General features: G+C 43.9%; 1 protein-coding gene across 1 annotated transcript in view; it reads left to right on the top strand.

The window, feature by feature from the left end:
- Positions 1–23,269, top strand: part of CCDC187 (coiled-coil domain containing 187) — a 34,068-nt gene continuing 10,799 nt past the window's right edge. Inside the window, exons 1-11 of the mRNA XM_068914758.1 lie at positions 1–530; positions 1,333–1,432; positions 7,699–7,889; positions 14,082–14,179; positions 14,585–14,695; positions 15,648–15,754; positions 16,399–16,505; positions 16,851–17,061; positions 17,866–17,953; positions 18,776–18,922; positions 19,858–20,036. Coding sequence (XP_068770859.1) covers positions 143–530; positions 1,333–1,432; positions 7,699–7,889; positions 14,082–14,179; positions 14,585–14,695; positions 15,648–15,754; positions 16,399–16,505; positions 16,851–17,061; positions 17,866–17,953; positions 18,776–18,922; positions 19,858–20,036 — 1,727 coding nt within the window. The 5' untranslated portion in view covers positions 1–142. The remainder of the gene's footprint in view (positions 531–1,332; positions 1,433–7,698; positions 7,890–14,081; positions 14,180–14,584; positions 14,696–15,647; positions 15,755–16,398; positions 16,506–16,850; positions 17,062–17,865; positions 17,954–18,775; positions 18,923–19,857; positions 20,037–23,269) is intronic.

The following is a 23,269-nucleotide window of genomic DNA, read 5'->3' as shown; positions in this document are numbered from 1 at the left end:
GAGGTTCTCTTTTCCTTGGCAGGATGCAAAACCTGACTCCAAGGACTTGCCTTCTGATCTTTCTCCATATAGAAACAAACAGGATCGAGTGAAAGCCATACACAGTCTATCCAAGGAACTTGCAGAAGAGGTTGAGCTGGCAATGAAGAGACTGAATGCAACAAGCAGGGTTCAAGACTCTGCTGACAAAATATCAACGCAGATGAGTTTGGACCTTTTCAAAGGCTCTTCTTCTTGCTCAGAGCCTGAGACATCCAAGGATGAGCAAGACAGGACAATGACTATCCAAATGCTTCTGGAAGCCCCAAATCCTGATGAGTTATGTGTATCATCAGATAGAGAATTTCATGGACTGGACAGGATTAGCCTTGAGGGTAACACTGAGGGAGCAACAGCCCAGGACAGACAGAAAACAATACACCCTCCTTCCTCTGGTGGGAGTGCTGTGAGCAAAGAATTGCCATGGATCACCCATAGTGCAAGACAGAGACGCTTCAGCACTGGGGAAGACCTGAGCAACACACTGGAAGGTAGGTCCTGCTGATAAGATGCAGCAGGGACATTCTGGTAATGTAGCACGAGATCCTCAAAGCTATGAACTAGTAGTCAAGCTCAATTTCCCCTTGGCTATTGGAAGTCAGCGGTGCCCTGGAATATCCCTAACAAGCAGCTCCTCTAGGCTGGATCTGTACTGCTCGGTGGGAGTGACTGCAGGAGCCCTGAGCATTTGCAGGCTTGTCCTCTGCACAGCTCACAGATCTGATCTTGAGAAGAGCCACAAGGGCCCTGAGCAAGCCTGAGGGACCCTGTGACAGCCACGACTGTGAGCTCCAGTCTGTACACTGTTCAGCTGATTTGGATGAGCAGGGCCATGAAACTCTGGCCAGTCTTCTCAGATCAGGTTGGCAAAGCATTAGCAGTGACTGACTTTTCTTATATGAGTGTTTGATTAGCGCTGAAAAGTCAGTCAGTCCCCCTGTGAGAGGAGAGATGGGACTGAGCTGCAGGTTACGACGTTGAGAAACTTGGATAATGATCTAATGGGTTTCCTCTCCCCTTACTGCACCTGTGAAACTATACCTATGAATTTTATCTGTTGCTCTGTCACTGGTTTTGGACACATCACCCCACCTTCTGGTGCCTGGGTTTTCCCAGCAGAAGGAAAGGAATTACAAGCCTAATGCCAAGTGCTTAGAAGCCTGTGAATTAGAAGAGCTATATGGAAGTTAAGTGCTCACACATAGATAGGCAGAGAATAGATGCCAAAGCTTGGACCATTTCATTTCTATGAAGAGCATATTTATTAAAGGTCTTCATCTATCTTTTTAAAAGGTTTTCTGGTGAATAAAGGCTCCGAGGTGGACATAAGACTACTGCATGAAAAGCCAATAACCAGCCCAGCCTCTCCATCTCACAGCTTCCTCGCTAGAAGGTAAACAAATCTGGATATATTATTCTCTGCTGAATGCGCCACATACGCGTGCAGTTAAAATGAATAGCACCGTTTCAGCCTGGAGTCAGATTGCTCTTTATCCCTTACCCAGAGAATTGCCAAGTAGGCAGATTTTGACACAAGATATACTGAGAGAGGGAACCACCTATTTGTAGAGAGGTGGAAGATCGATAGGAAAGTTTCAAGTCCTTTTTTTAAGAGATGTATCTGCTCTACACAAGTTTTGCCCTAGATTCAGCCTCCCAGCTTTGTAAGCAGATGGGAGGAGAGCGGGAGCTGAAAGGGAGATTTCGGCACACGTTCCTCATACGGCCGCCAAGGCATCGCCCGGTCTGCCTGAGGGAGGTCTCACTTTTTCCCAATCTGGTGAAACAGCAGCAGCCGCCGCGGAGCGGCTCAGCCCCGAGGGGCGGTGCGCGCCCGCGGAGCCGGCGGCGCCGGGGCCGCCCGCCAGGTGGCGCCGCCAGCCCCGCCGCGGGACGCCGCCGCCGCGGAGCGCGCAGGACACCGCCGCCGCCCCGGATCGCGGCGGGTGGGTTGGCGCTTGCTCCGTGCCCGCTGGCTCGCACCACGTTTCCCTTTGGCATGGTCAAACGCTTCCCTAAAACCCTGGAGGTGATGTTATAGCAGGCCCTGCAGCCTGCCGGGCTCCAAGCTGGCAGCTCCTGCGAGCCAGCCTGGCGCGTTACAGGGGTCCAAGAGGAGTTCAATAGACAAGTTACGCTCGGGCAGTGGCTTGCAGGATTGCACCCAATGGATGTTTAGGATTACACCTAAACAAATACGTTAAAAAGTAGTGTGCCAGGTGATAGGAAACACCGTCTCAGAAAGACTCCTGTTAAACTATGAAGTGCCTCTGAAGAGTCACAGAATCACAGAATCACAGAATCGTTTAGGTTGGAAGGGACCTCTGGAGATCATCTAGTCCAACCTCCCTGCTCAAGCAGGGTCACCTAGAGCATATTGCCCAGGATCACATCCAGACGGCTTTTGAATATCTCCAGGGAAGGAGACTCCACCACCTCTCTGGGCAACCTGTTCCAATGCTCTGTCACCCTCACAGTGAAGAAGTTTTTTCTCAGGTTCAGATGGAACTTCCTGTGGTTCAGTTTCTGCCCATTGCCTCTTGTCCTGTTGCTGGGCACCACGGAGAAGAGGCTGGCCTCATCCTCTTGACACTCCCCCTTCAGATACTTGTACACTTTGATGAGATCCCCTCTCAATCTTCTCTTCTCCAGGCTGAGCAGGCCCAGCTCTTGCAATCTTTCTTCATAGGAGAGATGCTCCAGCCCTCTAATCATCTTGGTAGCCCTCCGCTGGACTCTCTCCAGGAGTGCCATGTCTCTCTTGTACTGGGGAGCCCAGAACTGGACACAGTACTCCAGGTGAGGCCTCACCAGGGCTGAATAGAGGGGCAGGATCACCTCCCTCGACCTGCTGGCAACACTCTGCCTAATGCACCCCAGGAGACCATTGGCCTTCTTGGCCACAAGGGCACACTGCTGGCTCATGTTTAACTTGTTGTCCACCAGCACCCCCAGGTCCTTCTCGGCAGAGCTACTTTCCAACAGGTCAGTCCCCAGCCTGTACTGGTGCATGGGATTATTCCTGCCTAGGTGCAGGACCTTGCACTTGCCTTTGTGGAACTTCATGAGGTTCCTCTCCACCCAGCTCTCCAGCCTGTCCAGGTCCCTCTGAATGGCAGCACAGTCTTCTGGTGTGTTAGCCTCTCCCCCCAGTTTAGTATCATCAGTGAACTTGCTGAGGGTGCACTCTGTCCCTTCCTCCAGGTCATTGATGAATATATTGAACAAGACTGGGCCCAGGACTGACCCCTGGGGGACACCACTAGCCACAGGCCTCCAACTTGACTCTGCGCCATTCACCACAACCCTCTGAGCTCGGCCATCCAGCCAGTTCTCAAGCCACCTCACTGTCCACTCATCTAGCCCACACTTCCTGAGCTTACCTAGGAGGATGTAGAGATAGAGGAGATGATTCTTAAATGTAAACAGATGAATACAGTTCTGTCCTTTTTAAGCTATGCTGCCAAACATCAGAGCCACAAACAGTGCACAGAGTATTCTGTTGCACTGTTCTGAATAGCAATGAAGTGTTGCTAGTGTAGCGTAAAGTTGTTTGAAAAGTAACATGCAGATCTTACCTCCCTTCCCCCCCATTTTAACATATGGCATTGACAGAAGAGTAAATTGATTATCTTTATGAGTACCTAGTTAAATCTCCACTGATCTCCTTTTTGCAGGGGATTAAAGAGAGATTTAATCAACTGAATACTATAAATTCATTTATGGTAATTGTTTTCACTCACTTTGCTCCAAAAGTGGATGAGAAATTATGTTTGTTGCAGCTCCACAGGTTGTGTGTATGTGTAGCAACACCTACTCACAAACATTAACTTTCCTTGAAGTGGACACATGGCAGAGCACAGTAATTATGGAAATTATCTTTTGAAACAGGAAGTTTAGAAAAAAGGATTACATTAGCGTATATTAAGTTTTCAGTCAGCCTATGTTAATTAAATCTTTAATGTAGCTTACAGTAAATAATAAACCCTTTGCTCTTAACCTGTATCTTAGAGAGCAAAGACATATTTGTATAATTGCCCCTAGACAGGTCATCTCTGGTTACAAGGAGAACCATCTCTGGTTACAAGGAGAACCATCTCTGGTTACAAGGAGAACCGTGAATTATTGCTCAAAAGCAATAATTAACCCCAAATCAAACGTGCCTCTGCCCAACCATTAGAGAAAGACAAAGCCACAGAGTCCCAGCACAGACCACATGTCTCTGCAGAGAGGTCTTTCCTTAGGGAATAAATCCTTGAATCCTTGAAGATTAAATATGACCTAGACCAGCATTACTAAAGAATGGATGTATGTGCAGCACACTGCCTGCAGTGAAGATGCCACTCTGTCCCTAAATTCCTGTTCTGAGAGAAGAAGGACAAAGTGTTTTCGTTGTGTGATCCCTGCCCCAAAAGGGGATGGCCCGGCCCTGCTTCAGGAGGCAGTTTTAGTGTCTGGGACCAAAGTGGCCGTGGCAGCCTACCTGTCCTGGCCTGTTGCTCCTCCTGCGAGAGGAGCAAGGAGGAATTAACCTGAAGGCCACAGTCTCATCCTAAGTGTTGCCTTTTATTTCAGAACGGCCAAGGAAGTGAAACAATTTCTGATCTTATTTACAGAGAGGCAAGTGCAGAGTAATTGCACTAGAACTGGTGGCTTTGTGCTGCTGCCAGAGAGCGGACTGGGCCCTAGCGAGACAGACGAGGGAGAGGCACCAGGAGCACACCATGAGAATCACAGCGTTCCCTTCTGTTTAAATACTAAGCTGTGGAAGCTGTGGTAGAAAGAAGAACACCGTTTTTTAGCTGAAGGCAGGACTTTGCCATGCATACAGAAAATGCCTGTAATATGGCACAGCATTCTTTTTAAGAGGATTGTTTACAGCTTTACAGTTCAAAGCAAACAAGAGGAAAATGAAAATAGGAGCGATAAGTCCAGACAGCTCAGCTTGCCAAAGTTATGAACAGTAATTACTGGAATTACTGAGAGTTAAAACCCTGTTTTTTGTGTGCAACTATTACGTTCACAAAGGTTGGACTGATTTCTGCTCTGAGGGATCAGCTGCAAGGATTATGGAGTTGTTCTGTCACAGTAGATGGCAAATTTATAAAGCATGAGTGCTCACCACTCAGAGCATGCACTGAAGAGTGCCAGAGTGGCATACACACCACACCTCCATGGCGAAGCCCACTAGCCTTAAAAAAATGGTGGGGTCTATTACTCTTGTCCTGATGCGTATGTGTTTATATACAACTCTAATTCACGCTAATGGAAGGTAGGTGCAGAGCCCCTGTGGACCCAGATGGGAACAGCCCTTCAGCTGTAATGGACAAGCATCAGACAAAGTAGAAATAAGATAGATTGCACTGATCTCCTCAACAATGCAATTACTGAGAAAGCAAAGCTCCATGTGTTTGGGCAGTGGAGTCAAACAAAGTCCTCAGAGCATCACAGGAAAAAATTCACCAATAAAACCTTTCAAACAATAAATTACAACCCTGTTGCAAGTGCTGCTGCTTCATGAGATGAGGAGGGCTACATGCAGATAAAATATCACCACCAGTGAGAGAGTAGCAGCGGACAGTGCTGCTGTAGTTGTGGACAGCTCCAGACTCATCTTGGGAGCTGAGTGCTCCCTCTAATGCAGCAGTAGTTATAGTAAAGGGATGATATAAAGGATATATAAAGGACACTACCACTGTTAGTGAGTTATGAGTCCACATTTGCTTAGAGTAGAATATTCTCCCAAAAAGAGTTCATTTAAACAAAGCCACCTGTTAACAACTGACTGCTTGCCAGCTGCATTCACAAATACATCCAGTGTTACAAACTCAGGGCACTTGAACATGATCTTACCCACAGCCAGTTTCAACAGTGTAGTTTTGTGTTTACATGTTTAATTATAGCTGCGAAAACAGTGCTTCATGTTCATGCAAGAAATCCTGCAGGTGTGTCTTTCCATAAGAAATGTTCCTATCTCATGCACGGCTGCTCTGCAGTCCGCAGGGGCAGCTGCTGGAAATTTGTTGCTAATGCAAATGACCCACTGATGGGAATTCTTCAAACTACCAAAAAAGGTTTATGCAGTCACAGTCTTGTTTTGATTCACTTGCCTGTAGAGATGGCTTTCCATTACTTTTGGCATCTCTTAGATGTCAAAAAGTTCATAATACTTTTGCTGTAAGTTCGTTTTTGAAAGTGCACAGAGCAGGCTCATAGGCAGGCAGAGGCCCGATGTCCCAGTGCACTTAGCTGCTGGATCACAGCTCTTCTTCCTGCTGCAGCCCCAATACTGCTATCCCTCTAGCTGGTGCAAATCCAAAGAGCCTCATCCGGCAACTGGGATAATTTATGCCCACTGCAGAACTGGTTGTGTTTAGATGAGAGAGGTTGCTGATCACACCTGTGTAATCACAGAGTTTTCTGGAGACTCTGTATTGACTCCCACTGATGGCAGCACGAGCCTTCCCAGCAACCGGGCAAGGCTGGAATGGGGCCTTGGCATCAACCTTTGTAATGAGAAGTAGGCGTTTCTTAACAGCCAAAAGCAACAGTGGAGTTGACTAAGAAACCAACACAACACAAACGCATAAGCAATAATCAGGCTATTTGCCCAACAAATGTTAGAATTGCTTTAAGAGAAATACCTGTTGCCTCCCTTCTTTCTCACTCATCCTCCTTTGCTCCCACTTTCTGAAGACAACATCCAAGACATGCGTTAGTGGAAGCTGTTCTAATCATTTTAGCAGTTTCTGGGTCATGAAAAACAAAGCAAAGCTTATTAATGAGAAAAATGAAATGAGATTTCCCTAAGCTGATTGCTGATAAAAAAAAAAAAAACATTCATTTTTCTGTATAAAGAAGAAAACATCTGTCACCGTTTCAATGTGTCTCAGTCTCCCTGCCTGTGTTTCAGCACAATAAATGCCCATTTTCACACCTTCCTTCCTAATCTTTTTAACTAAGCCTTGTTCTGACTGTTAGAAAGGACACAGGGGAACTTGCATCAGTGCAGCATATCAGCTATGGGTGGGTCTTAGTTCAGAGCTTAGTTTTGGTTCAAACAGTTATACATCAAAACAAAGTACAACCAATTAGCTGAGATCTTTGGCAGGACTGTGGGCCTCGGTGCCGACATTGTTTGCAATGTTAAATAATATATATCAATAGCAAATCTTACCTGGCCATAGCACAAGTCCTAGAAACATAAGGAACAGAGAGTAATACTTTGTATTTCTACAACACCTTGCATAAAAAGATTTCAGAGAGCTTTGCCAAGGTTCAGAGCTAGTTGTGCAACCGAGTACGAACAATGGCACAGATTGTACAACACAGCTCTAATAAATTCAGCCTCAGAACTGCAAGGTTCTTGTTTCTACTTTCCACCAGGTTGAAAAAAAAAACAGCTCTTTCACAGGAGTAACTAGAGTAGGTAATAAAGAGTGCTGTTACCTTTCCCAACATCATCCAGGTACAAGAAAGGAAACTTTGTACATTGGCAGATGTGACTTCTCGGTTAGTCTTTTGTTTCTATTTGACAAAATTTAATAAATGATAGCTTCGTTAAAATGAAATAACCATTTTTTAGTTCAACAGATTTTTTTATACTTGTGCATGACCTCAAAAACTCTCTCAGTCATTTTTGTTGTTGCCTTAACACAGTCCACAGAGGGAACCCACAGCTCAGAGGAATCACTACCCACGGGAGGCTGCTCTGAAGGCTCAGAATCACGAGGAAGTTGCAAACGGGTCTCCTGCAGAGAGCCTGGGGACACCCGACAGCCACAGATTTGGACCCTCTGCCCCTCTGACCACTGGCGCTGAGATTCAAGACGACTTTGAGCGGGACTTTGGTAAGACGGCATTTCCCAAAGAAGTGTCAAAGAGTACAGTGGTTGCTCAGTACCCTCCCAAGGTACTTCTTAAGCTGTTTCTTAGGAATGAATAGTCCTTCACAATTCAGATCAGAGCCATTTGCAGTCCCTTGCAGCTCCATTTGAAGGTCTCAAAGAGCTTTGCAATTAATTCCTTATAATTTCCACGTCAGATAAGTGTGGCGTATTATCCCACTTGTACAGCAAGAGATACCAAGGCACGGCACGTTTACAGGCGTTGATAAAGGATGCAGACAGAACGGAGAGGAATCTGCAAGGCTGGCCAAAGACAGGGCAGCACGCAAAGCACTGCGACTACTCTGCAGAACAAATATTTTCATAGAAACAAGGGAAAGTTTGCTGCCGAAAGGGTTAAATGGCAAACAATAGTTCGCAGGCCTCTCTGTCTGAAGAGATCTCTGCTTGCTTCTAACAAACAGTAGCAGATGGTGCATTGTTTTAAGGGCTTTTCAGACACAAAAGAACAAGATCAGATAACCTTTTCTCAAAGAGAGTACTTACAAAAAGCCTTTGCTCTTATTAAGGATTCTTCATTGTTTTCCCCACAAAATGTTATAAGTAATATTGGATTTTGAGGTGGCGGAGAAGCCAGTATTGTTTACTATGCTTCTCCCCAGCCCCCAGGGAATAGGAGGGCATCTAATATGATTGGATAGTAAGTCTGTTGTCTGAACAGTTTACCATAAGCAAAAGACATTGTACTTATTTAGTATGAATAACTAAGGACCCCAATTCTGAGAACTATCTGGCAAAAATACCCTGCCATCCACTGTTCAGCACTTGAATAACAGGAACTTCTGCCTGGTCTCTGTGCCAGGGAAATCTTTACCTTCTCCTGCATTTGCAGGATCTGGAAGGTTTGAGTTCAACCCCAAGGCTTGATTCTAAGCCAGTAGTCCCAATATGGGGCATGTTGCTGCAGATGAGGCACAGTGCTGTCGTTTTGAGGACAATGTGGTTCTGAAATATGGGTCACAAGTGGCTCTGTTCACCACCCTTATCAGTAAAAGGGTATTCAGATGCAAGGCCGCATTGTCTGCTATAATGCATCAGTTGATTCTGCTCTCTTTCACAGAAGAAGGCAGAAGTCACTAGGCACACACAGGGTAATGATGTGTAATTACACAACTGCTGCAAAACATAAATATTTACTTTAAAAGATATATGCATCACCTAACCGTTAATTGCTATGCCAAAAGCATTAAAATTTTTCTGGAGTAAACACACTTGGCAAAATAACAAAATTCATTTTCAAACATAATAAAACACACTACAGGAAGTAGATGCTCACAAAATATTTGTAACTATTTACTGCCTGGAATAAGACAGTGAATCTGTCTTGAGCTGTTGAATTTTCTTTTTAAACAGCTAGTATAAAATCCACAATTGCAAATGCAATAAGCATGTGCTGTGACAAACACAAATCATCTCCACAGAGTTCCCTGGAAAGTAGTCCACATAGCTGCTGTCTGCATCTCTAATCAGTTTATGCACAAAACTTCGTAACTAAGTGAGCTGATGAGGAAGTGGTTTGCACATCCTGGTTATCTCAGAGACACCACTGCATAAAATACTTCCACCATTCCTGCCGGACCACCAGGTCTCTTCTGCAAGGAGCTAAGCTCTGTCTTCCTTGATACTGCAGCACATCCTCTGAATACAGCCCAGTACCCAGGTTGTCTGTATCGCTATTAAATAAGGGAACTGGGTGCTTTTGAAACCGTTTTCCCTGTGTCCACTCCTACAGCCTTGTGAGGGGATTACAGACCAGAAAGCTCATCTGAGTGAGCCAGACTCTTGGTTTTTCCTTTCTCTATTTGAGAGAGAACAAGGTATAAACTGAAATTCATGTTAAAAAAATATTTTCTAAATGTTGAAGCTCCAGCATAGATACTGCTTTAAAGTAAATAGCATTAGGAAAGCAAATGGAATGCTAGCCACTGTTCTTAAAATGCAGAATTTTAACCTGGAGTACAAAGAAAACATATTCATACATAAAATTCTCTCTCCTCTTAATGGCTGATTTCACATATTTTTTCATATCGCTAGAGGGAGCTGCCTTCTTGCTTATGAGAGAGAGAGAGACATGAACAAATTAGTGGAATCAGAGGAGAGCAGAGAAATGTAGCCACATGGTTTCAGCTAATTGTCCCCTGACTGGCAGTTTTGAGATAAGAGAGCTCTTGGTGTTTTGCTTCAAAATACTACACCTTCTTCTGTATTCTGCAAACCTGCTGCCTGATGAGTTCCAGCGAGCTCAATCATCAGCCTTCGAGCATCTCTGAAGCAGTCTGCAATGACGGCAGCCCTGAAGCGTAGCGTGCCTCTTGACTCAGTGGCAGGCAGCACAAGAATTGCTCTCACTCCCTTTGATACCAGTTTCCTCCCTCCGAATTAGCTCCTTTTCACATCCTCAAAGGCTGTGTTCACACAGCTAATTAGCTAGCTGACAGAACCTACTATGGCCTTCATGTGCGCATGAAGAAGTCAGCACTTTGTCCTTCTCCATGCTACTGTCCCACAGCATGCTGTTACTCGTAAAATGCCACCATGAATCTTGTGGACTTCTTTGTATTTCTTGCTCTGTGGGGTCCAGTGTTGCTTTGCTCTACTGGTTGGGGGTTTGGGATCCATACTGGAAGTGTAGTGGGTTGAGGGAATTGAATATAATTCGTGAGAAATAGAAGCAACATTTCATGAAAATTCAATGTTCTGGTGAGGTCTGGCTTCAGGCCGGGCTCTGCTTGTGCTAGCCTGTGGCAGGAGCTTCTCTGCTGCTCGGTACGGGGGATGGCACACGTGGAAGTATCTGCAGCAGGCTGAGGTTGATATCACCAGGTGCTGCAACATCTGGCTGGAAGCTGAACTCTGGCCAACCGTACGCACTAAAGGATTTAGATATAAACACAAAATATGCAGAGGACAGGAGCAGCACAGGTCACATTAATCTCATAATTTAGCAAGCAGCTACTCTTCAATGACAAGTAAGATACCAGATGTAGCTGTAGAGAAGAAACGGATTCAGTGCACATGGAAATACTGATTCAGAAGGTACTCAGGAATGCAGATGAGCCCATTGATTCGCTGGGGTTCACAAGCAAAGCTTTCAGGTTTAGGGTCTCTTCCTTAGGGATCGTGCTTGGCTTACAAGTCCTGCTAAAGAAGGGCCAAAGATGGGAATTTCAGCCATCCCGTTCACTGTGTGTATCTCAGCTGTGAACAGGGGTTAGGCAACCTCTTTCTGTATCTCCATTTGCTCGTCATCACTACAGCACAGTTCTTGTATGCTAACACAGTACTGAAATGCCTGGGTGGCATTTCACACATCCCTTCCCTTATCTGAAGAGTATCATAAAATAATAAAGCAATAGAGCCAGCGCAGCAGTGTTGGAGAGGGGAAGGGTTGCCTTGACCCGGGTGCCAGCTGGTCAGTTCCTTCTGGATCCGTTGCTCTGTTCCACAGCAGCCTTTCAGGACCCTTTTCACACCATCTTCATATACTCCCAGGCAATAATGTAGTCAAAGTTGTGCTTATATTTAAAGTTGCAAGTATGTATTTTTGTAATAACTAGTTTGGACTGATTGCTGACATGAGCAGAAAGAGGAAAAGCTGTCCTTGAATAAAGCAGCAGTAAGTGGTTCTGTCTAACTTCAAGTGATTAGAAAAATGAGACTTTTAGCCCAGCTTTTTTAATTATATGTCACAGAGATGCTACAGGGTTTTACTGAGATTCTGCAGGTGCAGCGGAAAGTGATTTAATAAATAGCATTTTTTTAAAGCAGCTGAGTGTATGAACATTTAAGCTATCTGGGTATGCAATAAAATGCCATTCATCATAATGTAAGAGGACATGAAGTTTAGCCAGATGGTATTTTCTTTAACACGGGATGTTAACAACACAACAAATGCATCTGGCAATAGCCACAATTAGGAAAATTACGTTCCAGAGGAGTGAAAACAGAGCACAACAAACTTTTTATTCACCTTGAGGGCAATACCATTAGATGTCTCTGAGGTGAACAGCAGTAGCATTATTCAGTTTGAGGCACAAGCTGAAAATACATCCCAGTTTTAAACTCAGTCTTAAGAGATTCCCATACTTCAGAATGGCCCAGCTACTAGTATTAAAAACTCCTCAGATAAATTGGTATCAAGAAATTTAGCTTGCAAATTTTGTATATAAAATGACCTTATTTGTTAATATTTAAGGAGACATTCCAATCTGGCTTTTGAAAGTGATGAGCTATCTGTGTACCTGTGAAAGAACCGTTCACTTGCCTCTTTTCTATTATACGTTTAAAACAAGTAATAAAACTGCCCTATAGAAACAACACATCTTTCGCCTATAGGATTTTCCGTAATATACCATTTCACAAAATCATCACAACTGCAAGCATTGAAGAGTGTGAATCAGGCCTCAAACTGGAAAGATTAGGATAAAAACAAAAATCCTTTTAAAGGATGGGATCTTTATTGGCCACGTGATTTTTAGTCATTCAGTTTGACTTTGTCTTTTCAAACAACCCACCGGAACCAGGAAGGTTGGAAATATGCATTCCTTAAATGAAAGAGGAGATTTTCATCTAGTCTCTTGATTCTGGAAAGCAAGAGGTTAAGAAAAGCCTCCTATATTTTAAAAAGCCATGATAACTGGTAACAATCTAAGAGGTAAGTGAAATTTGCAATCAACCTGTTTACAAAAAAAGCAGCAACGTTCAAACAGAAAATCTGCATCAAGCTTGAAGCATTAACATTTTATTTCACTCACATCTTTGTAAACATAAAAAGCAGCCTGGCAGGCAAAGAAGCCCAAGTCTCTGACAAAGCTTCTGCGTTAAAGATCCTTCAGTATTTCAAGTAAAAACAAACCCTGCATGTTGTGGGCTTACACTGTGATATGGGCTAATTTGAATTCAGACAAACTGGATAGGGATACAGATTTTATCTGAAGTTTCCAAGTCAAGCCTATTTCTATTTATGACACACATTTCAATTCATTTATGACCCTGGTTGCTGTGACAGTCACACAACTCAGAGTACACACACAACCTGTTTGAATAAGCTTAGCAATTTATCTGAGAAGCTCAAAAGAGCCAAGAACATATCACTGGTAAACATTACATCACCTATACTGCACATGACAGACAGGAGAGTTATAATAAGGAAGTTGCAGTGAAATAGGTGCACCTGGAGCAAGAGTTGTTTACCCCACTTGGAAGCGAAAGCTTTTTTCCTGAGCTTGTCTTCCGTGTGACCAAAGAGGGATACCAAATCGGCACCCCAGAACAGGGAGAAGCTGCAGGATGGAGGGGCACGCGATGCTGCTGGAATTCTCCAGGAGGTGACCAGGTTGGGAAGCTTTTGTTCTTCTTTAACTAGTGGGTCTGGTCCTGTGGGTGCAACCAAGGAAGAACGGGAACAAGCGCAGCAATAACGCACCCTCTAGACTGCAGGCCACAGTGTGACTTAGCAGGGGAACTGCTCCCCAACCCTTCTCACTCCTGGCACGTGTCCTCTTAAGTCCTACCTCTTCCCTCTTCCCCAGTACTTGCAGGAGTTTATGCTAACAGATTTCTTGACAGGATGAAGGTAGTGACATTTACTTCCTCAGATATGGTAGGAGGTGTAGGTGCATGCAGAGAAGTTATTCTGGGAATAAAGTCAGCCATGAGATTCGGGAAGCTTCCAAAAATAGGCCCAGGGAGGACTCAAGAGGAAAACGCAGCTAGGAACGACGTATCCATCCCCCTTTCTCCCCGTGGCAATCCGCTGTTTAAATCTATGTATTATGACTCAGGCATGTTTTCCAGGCCTGGAAGGCAGCAAAGGTAAGCAGATGCCCTGGGACCGTACTGAAAGTAAAATGATGTTGTTAGATTATTTACAAGGTGTACTGACCTCAGTTGTGATCCAGCAAGCTATCCCTTTCTGGCAAAATGCTTAGAAAATGCTTAAAATCCCCATGGACTTTGGCAGCGTAGAGACACGTTCTCAGGGCAGCATCCAACTGGAGTCTGCAGCTAGTACTGCTCCCACTGCCTCCCTCTGTCAAACCCTGATACTTCCTTTAGCTGGCACTTACTAAATGGAGCATGGATTTTTTTTTAACTAACAGGGACTGTTAGCATCTATTTTCTCATCTTTCGCAGGTGAGGGAGACCTTAGCTGCACAGAACTAGAAGAGAAACACAGGAGCCATCTGGACAATTTGAGGCAAACCTCCCTCCAGCTGGCTCACAAACTGAAGGTACAGCAAGCAGCCTAAGCAAAGAGCAATTCCAGTTCTCCTGTCCTGCATAAAAAGTGCTGGCTATCCCTGGGTACAAGTGTATTCAGGTTATAATCAGCTGGCAGCAGCTGACTGTGCATGAGGTTTATACACCCAAAGTAGCTGCAGGGGAGAGATGCCAACCTTAATGTCCCATTTGTAAACCCCATTCTAGCCCTGGTGGGCAAGAACGCGTTGCTCCGCTGCAGCCGAAGCTGCGGGAAGCATTTGGGCGGCCTTCCAAAGGCAGCGGGGTGCGACAGCAGCTGGCTGCTCAATACCTGGGTGGCTTTCTCTTGGAGTTTGTGGCACTTTGGCACCCAGCTCAGAGGAATCATGATTCAGTTAAAAATATTGTTTATAGCGTATCATTTCCCAATGCAGGCCCATCAGCTCCAGCAGAAACAGCAACTGGCAGCGCTGAGTGAGAAAGCAAAGCTAGAGGTTCAAGAAAGCCAGAGGTCTTTGAATGACCTGCTTCAGCACGATTTAGAGGTAAGTTACCATTCCAGGCCCTGCAGTGCCATTTCTGGACCTACCATAAAATTCCTCTAGTCCCCACTGGTTTTTTTCACTCAGAATACCTTAATCAAAAGGTTTTTTAATTGGTAAAGCATGTAGATCAAGACAATTTTTTCAGAAGTGTCCACATCTCTCACGTGACAGAGTCCTATAGACTGTCATTTGGATTGTGGATCTGAAATATATACTTATATACTGCAGTTTTTGCCCTCTACAGCCTTTTTTTTGCTGTGAAGTCTGAGAAGAGTTTTTAAGTCCTCAGGGGATAATTAATGTGACTCTTCTGTTTGGACATGAAAGCCTACTAGTGAGATGCTAATCATAACCAAGAAGTCCCCTTGGATATGATTTTAAAAAAAAGAAAGGAAGAAAGAAAGAAAAAATATTTTAGCATGCTGTTTATTTGGGTTTTTTTTTGCCTTCCGGCCTCAGATTCTGAAGTCAGCTGGAAACTGATGGACTTCAGTGACTATTAGAATAAGAATGTAGCCCCAGATGTGTAAAAGCAAGCTCAGACCTTGCATGCACTTCCAGGTTTTCTTTACATGAGTGTGAATGTTTGCTTTGGGAGATACTTCAGCTCAGTGAATTCTCTCCATGTGTTTGGACAGCTCAGATGGAAGTGATCTCTGTTTTTTTTTAAAGCCCTTAGGATGAACACAGTACCCTGACTCCTATGAAAGCAGCTCTAAATAAGCAGCAGTTTGTGAGCTGTTATTCTGCCTTACTCCCATATGCCCGCACAGTTATTTCACTGTGAGTAGTATCCAGCTCATTAGTTAATTCAACTCTACGAATTATTGGCATGTGAACAGCATTATCTACAACGAAGGGCTTTCCCAAGAGGATGAGGGAAGCAGACTTAAAAGTTTTGCCTTTCAAGTAGATCACTCATGTCTGTGGAGGATAAACTCTGTTTTTGCAGGAGGGCAGTAGTTTCAAAGCTGATTATTCTTCTGTGCCAAGACTCGACCATGCAAAGCAAAAGCAGGGAGGATATCAGTCGGAAGGCGACAACGCAGCTGGCGAGAGGTACAGAGGACAGCGTACACTGAGGCAGCTAGATGGTTTAGCCTGTGGCTTGGTTATACGAATGGCTTAGGGCTCCAATGACACTGCGTGCCATTTCTGAAATGGGTGTTTATTCTGCGTTGCTTGAGAATGGCTTACATGGCAGGTACAATGTCTCTAAGATTGTGGCCCCATCCTTTTGTTCATTCAGGTCTCTGCTCCAAAGTATCCATCTTTGCAATACAATCTTGTTCTACTCTGATTTAGGCACAAATCATAGCAGAAATACCTTGCTGGTGTTGCAGGGAAATCTGCGTGTGTCTAAAGGTAGAAGCTCTCATGTATCGTTTTTACGAAAAAAAGGTATCCTTTTCCCCATTTTGCTTTTTCCTCATATACCTTGGCATGAGAGAGAATATTGTAAGTGCACGTGTTTATGTTCGTTTAAAGTGGCATAGACTAGAGACCGGGGAATTGCTTTCAAACTCTCATGGATACAACTACCAGAAAGGAACTTTGCACGGGTAAAACTTGCACCGTTGTGTAAATACGAGCGCCGTGCTAGTTTGAGAAAGACTCAGCCTCCACAGAGAGAACGGGGCCAGGGTCCGAAATCGTACCTCAGGCTGCACTGCGACGGTATTTCCTTTCTCCCGTCCTTTCAGTCATCGGGAGAGGCCGGCGCTGGGACGATCTGCACCGTCCGTAGGAAGCGACCAGGGTCCGACGGGTCCCAAAACAGCGGGACGCAGCAGGTCTCTGGGAGGAAGAGGTTCGTGTCACTCAGCGCTTCGAGAAGGGGAGCGCCCGCCGGCAGGACTTGGTGGCGCCGGGCAAACGGCAACGGGCTTTCCAGCACGGCGTGCGCAGCAGTGCCGCGTGCCGGGCCTGGATCACAGATTTCACCCCCTTTGCTAAACGAGCTGGGAAAAATTCGGGCTGAAGCACTGCATTCACGATGCGTGTTTTAATCGTAGCGGTCCCTACACCCGACCCCGCTGCAGAATAAAACCTCGGGAGTTTTTTTTTTTTTTTCTTTTCCCCCTCCCCGTTACCGAGAAATGTTTTACTTACGGCGACTTTACATCTTCCTCCCCTCCGGCCCCGCCGGCTGCAGAGCACGCTGAGCCGCCGCACGGCCCGCCGGCCTTCGCGCCCGCGGCGCCCGCCGGCGCCCGGTGCAGCCCGCTGGGCCTGGCCGTGGCGGCGCAGGGCCTGCGGGCAGAAGAGCTGCGAGCCCGCCACCAGGCCGCCCTGCTCCGGCTCCGCGGCGAAGCGCTCCGGGAGAGAGCCCTGGCTGAGCTGGCCTGGCTGGACCACCGCAGGCGGTGAGCGAATTATCTTCCCCTACAGGACATACAGATACCTTGTCCGGCGGGCGGCGCGGCCTCCCTCAGCCGGCCGTCATGGCCTCCCCCCCCCCGCCCCGGGGCCTTCCCCAGGCCAGGGCCGCAGTTCGATGTGGCTCCCGCTCCTCGTCCGGGTTTCGCCCCAGTCCGAGGTTGTTTCTCCCTCTCCGCAGTCCTCATCCTGGGCAGGATGAGGCCACGTGCTCTGGCCGTTTTATTAACCCAACCTGCTTCCAGGCCAGGTGCTGCTTCGTTCAGGTCGGTGGGCCTATTTATTGACTTAAAACTGGCAGGGGCTGGGCCCAGGGCGCAAGGTGAGGCTGCAGAGGGACAGAGCTCCTCGGGGCTAATAAAGCCCTTCTTTTTGCGAGGCGGTGCTCTGGGTCCCTGGCGTACTGGGTCCGTAGTCTCACTGCCTGCCTGGCGGTAAGTGAGGGCTACGCGCCCGAAGCGGGCTGTGCAAACCTCCGTGCAAACCCCCATATGAAACACATGGATTTTCCGAAATGCCGGAAAGGAAGGAGCATCCCTTGCTCTCAGCTCGTGGAAGCGCTCGTGGAAGTCCGGCTATCTCGGGAGAGACGGCCCATTGCAGCGAGGTGTCCTCCAAGTCTTGTACAATTCGCTCCTCCTGCAGAGCCTTTTCCATGCCTCCTGCTCCTACTGCAACAGTCTTGAAAGGAGAAGCTTTACTGTTATCCCTGGCAATGTTTTAAAGAGCATTAAATTCATACCGTCCAAATATCTTTCTAACTGTGATCCCCATCCTTCTCTGCTTTTCAGCTGTCTGGAAAACCTGCGAGATAGTAAGGGAGCCTCTGCCATGGCTGAGAAGCAGCGCAAAATCCTAACTGAGCTGAAACAGGAGCAGGTAATATTGCAGCAACAGGAGCTGGCTTTCATCTCATGAACAGTGGGAGGATGCAACACTAGGAGGTGGCTGGAATTGCTGCAGCATGCGTAAAAAGCAGTCAGTCGTTTTGTTTCACATGCATTATTCTGTTCTGTGTTTCCCGCATTCAGTGAGGTAATTTTTGTGCCGAAGCCTGCAATCTGTAAATTTGAGAGGGAGGAGAAAACATTTTTCTCTGCTGCTCCAATGTTATTGTTGATTTTTCTATTGGTGTCATAAAGAACAGGCCATGTGATTTAGACTTACATTGATTTATGCAGATTTATGCTTCTGATGTTGAAATATTTTAAATTGATCTAACAGCTAATTTTATAGTCTCAGTTTGCCGGATACTTGAGAATGATCGGCTCATAATTAGACTTGGTAATAAGAAGATTTGAGTTCTGTTCCTTATGTAGTTCAAGCCTCTGTTTTACTTTGTGAAATTCCTATGCAAAGAAGGTACCACAAGCATTGTATAGTTTTGAATGCCCCGACGATACTTTGATTCCAAAGGTCTCACCTCTGAGAGCTACTCCTATCTCTCAGGCAGTGAAATAGTCCCTTACCTGTCATCACTTTTCGCGGGTACTCTCCAGTCAGCATTGGTGAAAAGAAAAACTGCAAAAATCTTTTACAAAAAAGGAATAAAAACAACTGCATATTGAGTTCTCCAGATGCTTTAATAATAGTATTGTCTTATGTTAATAAATACTATACACATTTTTATGTAGGGCTCTTTTCCCTGTTTTTATTTTTTTAACTCTCTCTTACGTTTCTCTCCTCTTCTGCTTTGTGTAGGCAGAAATCCAGCACCTGCAAAATATCTGCAAGGCAGCCCATCAAGAAAGGAAGCTTTTATTAAAGCAGCAAAGAGAAATCTTAATGATGCGGCGTTCAACAGCACAACTTCAGGAAGAGCTGAATAACTTGACTGGGAAGCAAGAGGTTATTAAGTCATTTCATGAATAATGTCTTTTAGTTTTACAATTGCATGTAACTTTAGGTTTAGACTTTAATGTGTCATAGTTTGAGGAATAGCTTGTTCTCCTGTTAGTTGTAATAAAGAAAAACATCGGATTGTTAAATTTAAGATAATGATTCTCACGTAACAGATTAAAAAATAGTGTTAGAGAAACTGTCAGCTGTGCAGTATGGCCACATTCTACCCTAGAATAATTTTATTCAAACCTATACATGTACATAAACCTGCTAGGTGAAATTCAACCCAGTCCAGATTCGAAGGAAGATTTGATGTGTTGAAAGATATATATGCAAATGGTTTTTTGGATACGTGAACATTCCTTCAAAGGCAGTCCTTCAAATTGACTTTTTCAGATACCAAAAGATAGCTTGATTTGCAAATGTTTGAATGATCACTGCTTATAAAGAGGATAAAACACGCTTGCCTAAGTGTCCCACATTATGTACACTCACGTTAATGCATTGAAAGTTACCTCAAGTAAGCTAGTAAATACAGTTCTGCAAGTTTGGGTTAAATGTTGCCTCAACATTGTGGAAATAATTTATCTGATGGTGAAATGGTAAGATATAGTGAAAATGTTCTTCAGGCCAGACCAGTCATGCTGAAAAACAGGATAAGAAAAGGGGCAGTATATGAGCCATGCAGCGTGAGGGTATAAGTGATGACCAGAATGACTTATTGCTTGGCTCTACAGTGGGAGATTTTTAAAGCATGCATTCTCAGGAAACGTTATTTCTGTTAAAGTCAATCAAAGTTCTTTGGTTATTTTTGCAGTCCTAATGAGACTGTTACTAGAAGTCTCAGTGGTTTTTTGAAGTGGGTAATAACTGAAATCAGAGCTGGCAGTGCAACTGAAGGAACCCAGATAAAACGTTATGCGCTACCCTTTTCTTTTTAGTTTACTAGGAGGCCAGCAACTGAAGAAGCAATAAAGCAGAAGACAATGAGACTGATTTCCAGCCCAATGTTATGTTCCATCTCAGCAAAATCTACAGCACAGTTAGAAAGGCCTGGTCTGTCAGGGAACAGAGAGAGTTGTGTCCAGCTAAAGAATAAACAAAGCAAGACATTTGAGGGGTAAGTAAAACCCTTTCTATAGTGATAGCTGAAGATAAAATGCAATCCAGTGGAGAAGATACAAGCAGTTATACCCTAGATAATTGTGTGAGCTTTAAATGTTCTCAAGAGGGAGTTTTACACTGGTAAGTTTTTACAACTTCTGTGGTCAAGCAGTTGGTGCATCAAGCTCACTCCTTATCATGGTGACCAATATTGCCTCCATCTGTCCAACCTATTGTCTCATGTCTAAAACTGTAAGCACCTCAGGGCAGGGACCAGCTTGTTGCAAGGTATGTGAATAGCATCAAGTAAATTAAGGTCTGAATCCATAGCTGGAGATCCTTTACATAACCACTCAGCTCTTCAGATTGAACATATTCATCATTTCAATATATCTATAAGAAGCAATATATGTATTTCAGATTTTTCCATTCTTTAAAAAGATGAGGTCCTTTTCGGTGGGAAAAAAAAATGTTTTAATTGAAATCCTGAATTTTGCCAGAAAGCTGTTTGGGACAGCATGTAGACTAGCTCTACTGTTTATCAGGGACTCCATCTGCCATCTGATGTCTGAAAAAATACTCTTCGAGGTTACAGGAGAAGGTGCATTGTGATCAAAGTGTTTTTTATATCACAAATACCAACTCCTTCAATAGAACAAGCTGAATCTGAGCTTTAATCATGAAATCCATGGAGTAAATATGCATACATATATATATATGCATATATAAATATAAAAAAAGGAGTTCTGTGATTTGCATTTTTCATTACAAGTCAGGCAAGTCTGTTTCATACACAGAAAAGCCATGCTAATTTGCCGTCATAAGCTTATTGGACGTGGGAAGGAAAACAAAGGTCTGCATTGGGTAATAAACTATTTAATCCTGGGTGCAAAGGGTAGAGCAATATTTGTTCCCCAGGCAGCTGTGCTTTTGTTAGAATGGTTCTGTATTCTTGCATTTAGCATCACAATCCTCTGTGCTTTAAGAAAGCCAGTGTTTGCAGGCTTTATACATTTGTTTTAAAATCTGCATTTTTGTGCAAGCAAGTATGGCATATTTCATTCTGGATTATCCTGACTGTAAAATGTTAAGCAGTGTATATATAAGTCTGTGGGACTGGGCCCTAACATTGCCATGTTAGGAACAAACATAGCTTTAATTGATGTTGCCGGACATAGGTATGTTAATTTACATAGCATTAATAACCTGGATATTTCTTAATGATGCCATACAACTGCTAATGAAAACTCACATTTTCATGATGGCTTTTAACCACAAACTCAAAACACTTTGCAACTATCTATTAATTAAGCTTCAAAATACCCATATGAAATAAGTAGAGATGTATTGATTTAATTGGTGAAATTCACTCATTTGTCATCTGCTGGCTCTAAGCCTACGTATCACTTAACCCCACAGAACAGGTTGTTTGCTTAATCTTATGCTTAAACTATTTTACGCTTAAGCACAGAGAGGTCATGTAAAATGCCCGAAGTCAGAGGCAGTTCAGGAGTTCAGACTCAATCTGTTCTGAGAAAGCAGCAGTCTCCTGTTCTGGTCTGCCTAGACGCTGTATCCCCAACATCCCCCACTCACTTCACACTGAGTGGGAGGTGCTGAGCAATGCAGATGAGAACCCAACAGCATACACGCTGCTCACAACACCAGTCCTCCAAAACAGACTCACATGAACAGATATCTACTTTGCTTTAGAAAAAAATAAGCACAATTAAACACAAATATATATCTGTATGAATAAAAGACCCTTCATTCAGTGTTACCCAGACCTTCTTTGGCAGACTGGTGAGTCAGGGTTGCACATTTACTTAAGTCCCCTCAGGGAAAGGCTTTCAAATAAATCTCTGCATGAAACTGATCTATAATTCATGGTGTTATCGATTACAAGTCACAGGAATCTTTAAAAGGTTTCTTGGCTCTGCTTTCACTTCTTACTACTGACGAGTCTGCTCATAGGAGAATATTCACATTAGCCTAAGCCTGTAGCAGACAGGGCCTAGTGGAACTCACGGTGCACCCAAACTCTGGCTGCTGCTTTATTGTGTATAGATCTGTTTCCTATATAAGAGTGCAGAGTGCTAATTATGCTATCTCTCCACCAGCGCAGGTATGTTAGTATTTTATACTGATCAGGAAAATAGCTAATAAGCAGGGCTGTAAGGGGATGGAAAGGGTTGGGAAATACTTTGGAAAATTAAAGCAAAGTGAAATAATAATCAAATTGCCAACATGCAGAAAAGGCTGCTGGTTTTGGATTTTATTAGTGGATCAGACTGGTATTTAAGTGCTGCATTTTACAGCCTGTAAAGAGGACTCTGCATTATCTGACTGCATAAGCTATCTGCTTCCAGAATTGTGGGAATTCCAGTATTTACTTTTCTGCAAAATGAAATATTTATTCATTTATGAAAAAGAAGACATTCCTTAAAACTATACATAAATGATTATCCGAAAGGAAAATAGCTGTACCTGAGCAAAAGCTTAATGGCAGATGAAATCCAGTGTCAGTTTTGCAGGTTTCCCCTGTGAAAGCTGAAGCTGGTCCAAAACCCAGTGCAGTAACTGAGTGACTCCTGTTGACAGAAGCAGCATTGCTTATGAAGACAAGGAATGAATATTGCCATAGATTTCAGCAAATTTAAACCAGTTCCTAATGACTATGGCTTTTTATTTTCCATTCTGAAGAAGCCAATTTTTAAGCTGTTTCTGTATGCTGATGTAAACACATCACAGGATTAAAAATATTAAATACCAGGAACAAGGAATACAGAAACTTGTAATTATAAATTTTTATAAATGAACAAGTTTTTAGCCAAGTGTCAGAATACATTTTCTGAATTGGGATTCTTATTTTAACTTCCTTAAAGTTTAGTGATGTTGAATACAATATATGCTTGCTTTTTTCACATTAAAAAGAAATGAATAGCAATTTTGATCCTAGAAACTATGATATTGTTATTTTTAATCTATTGAATTATATATTTAATTTTTTTAAATTGTTATTGTATTTAAAAAAGCAATATGGATCATTGTTTTTTCTGGATAGAATTACTTACTCAACTGCATATCATAGTACCTGTACCACTAGTGGAAAAGTCCATGCGTACAAACTGTGATGCCTTGTGCTTTTGCTGTAAGGAGATGACAATTTCATCTTCTGTGTTTAGAGAGTTCAAAGTCACTGTCACAACCAATATTTGATGTCCCAGATGTCCACAAATTTGTGATGTT

This window comes from Struthio camelus, chromosome 20 (assembly GCF_040807025.1).
Source record: "Struthio camelus isolate bStrCam1 chromosome 20, bStrCam1.hap1, whole genome shotgun sequence".
Taxonomy (NCBI): Eukaryota; Metazoa; Chordata; class Aves; order Struthioniformes; family Struthionidae; genus Struthio; species Struthio camelus.
This window is presented reverse-complemented; position numbering and strand designations above follow the sequence as displayed.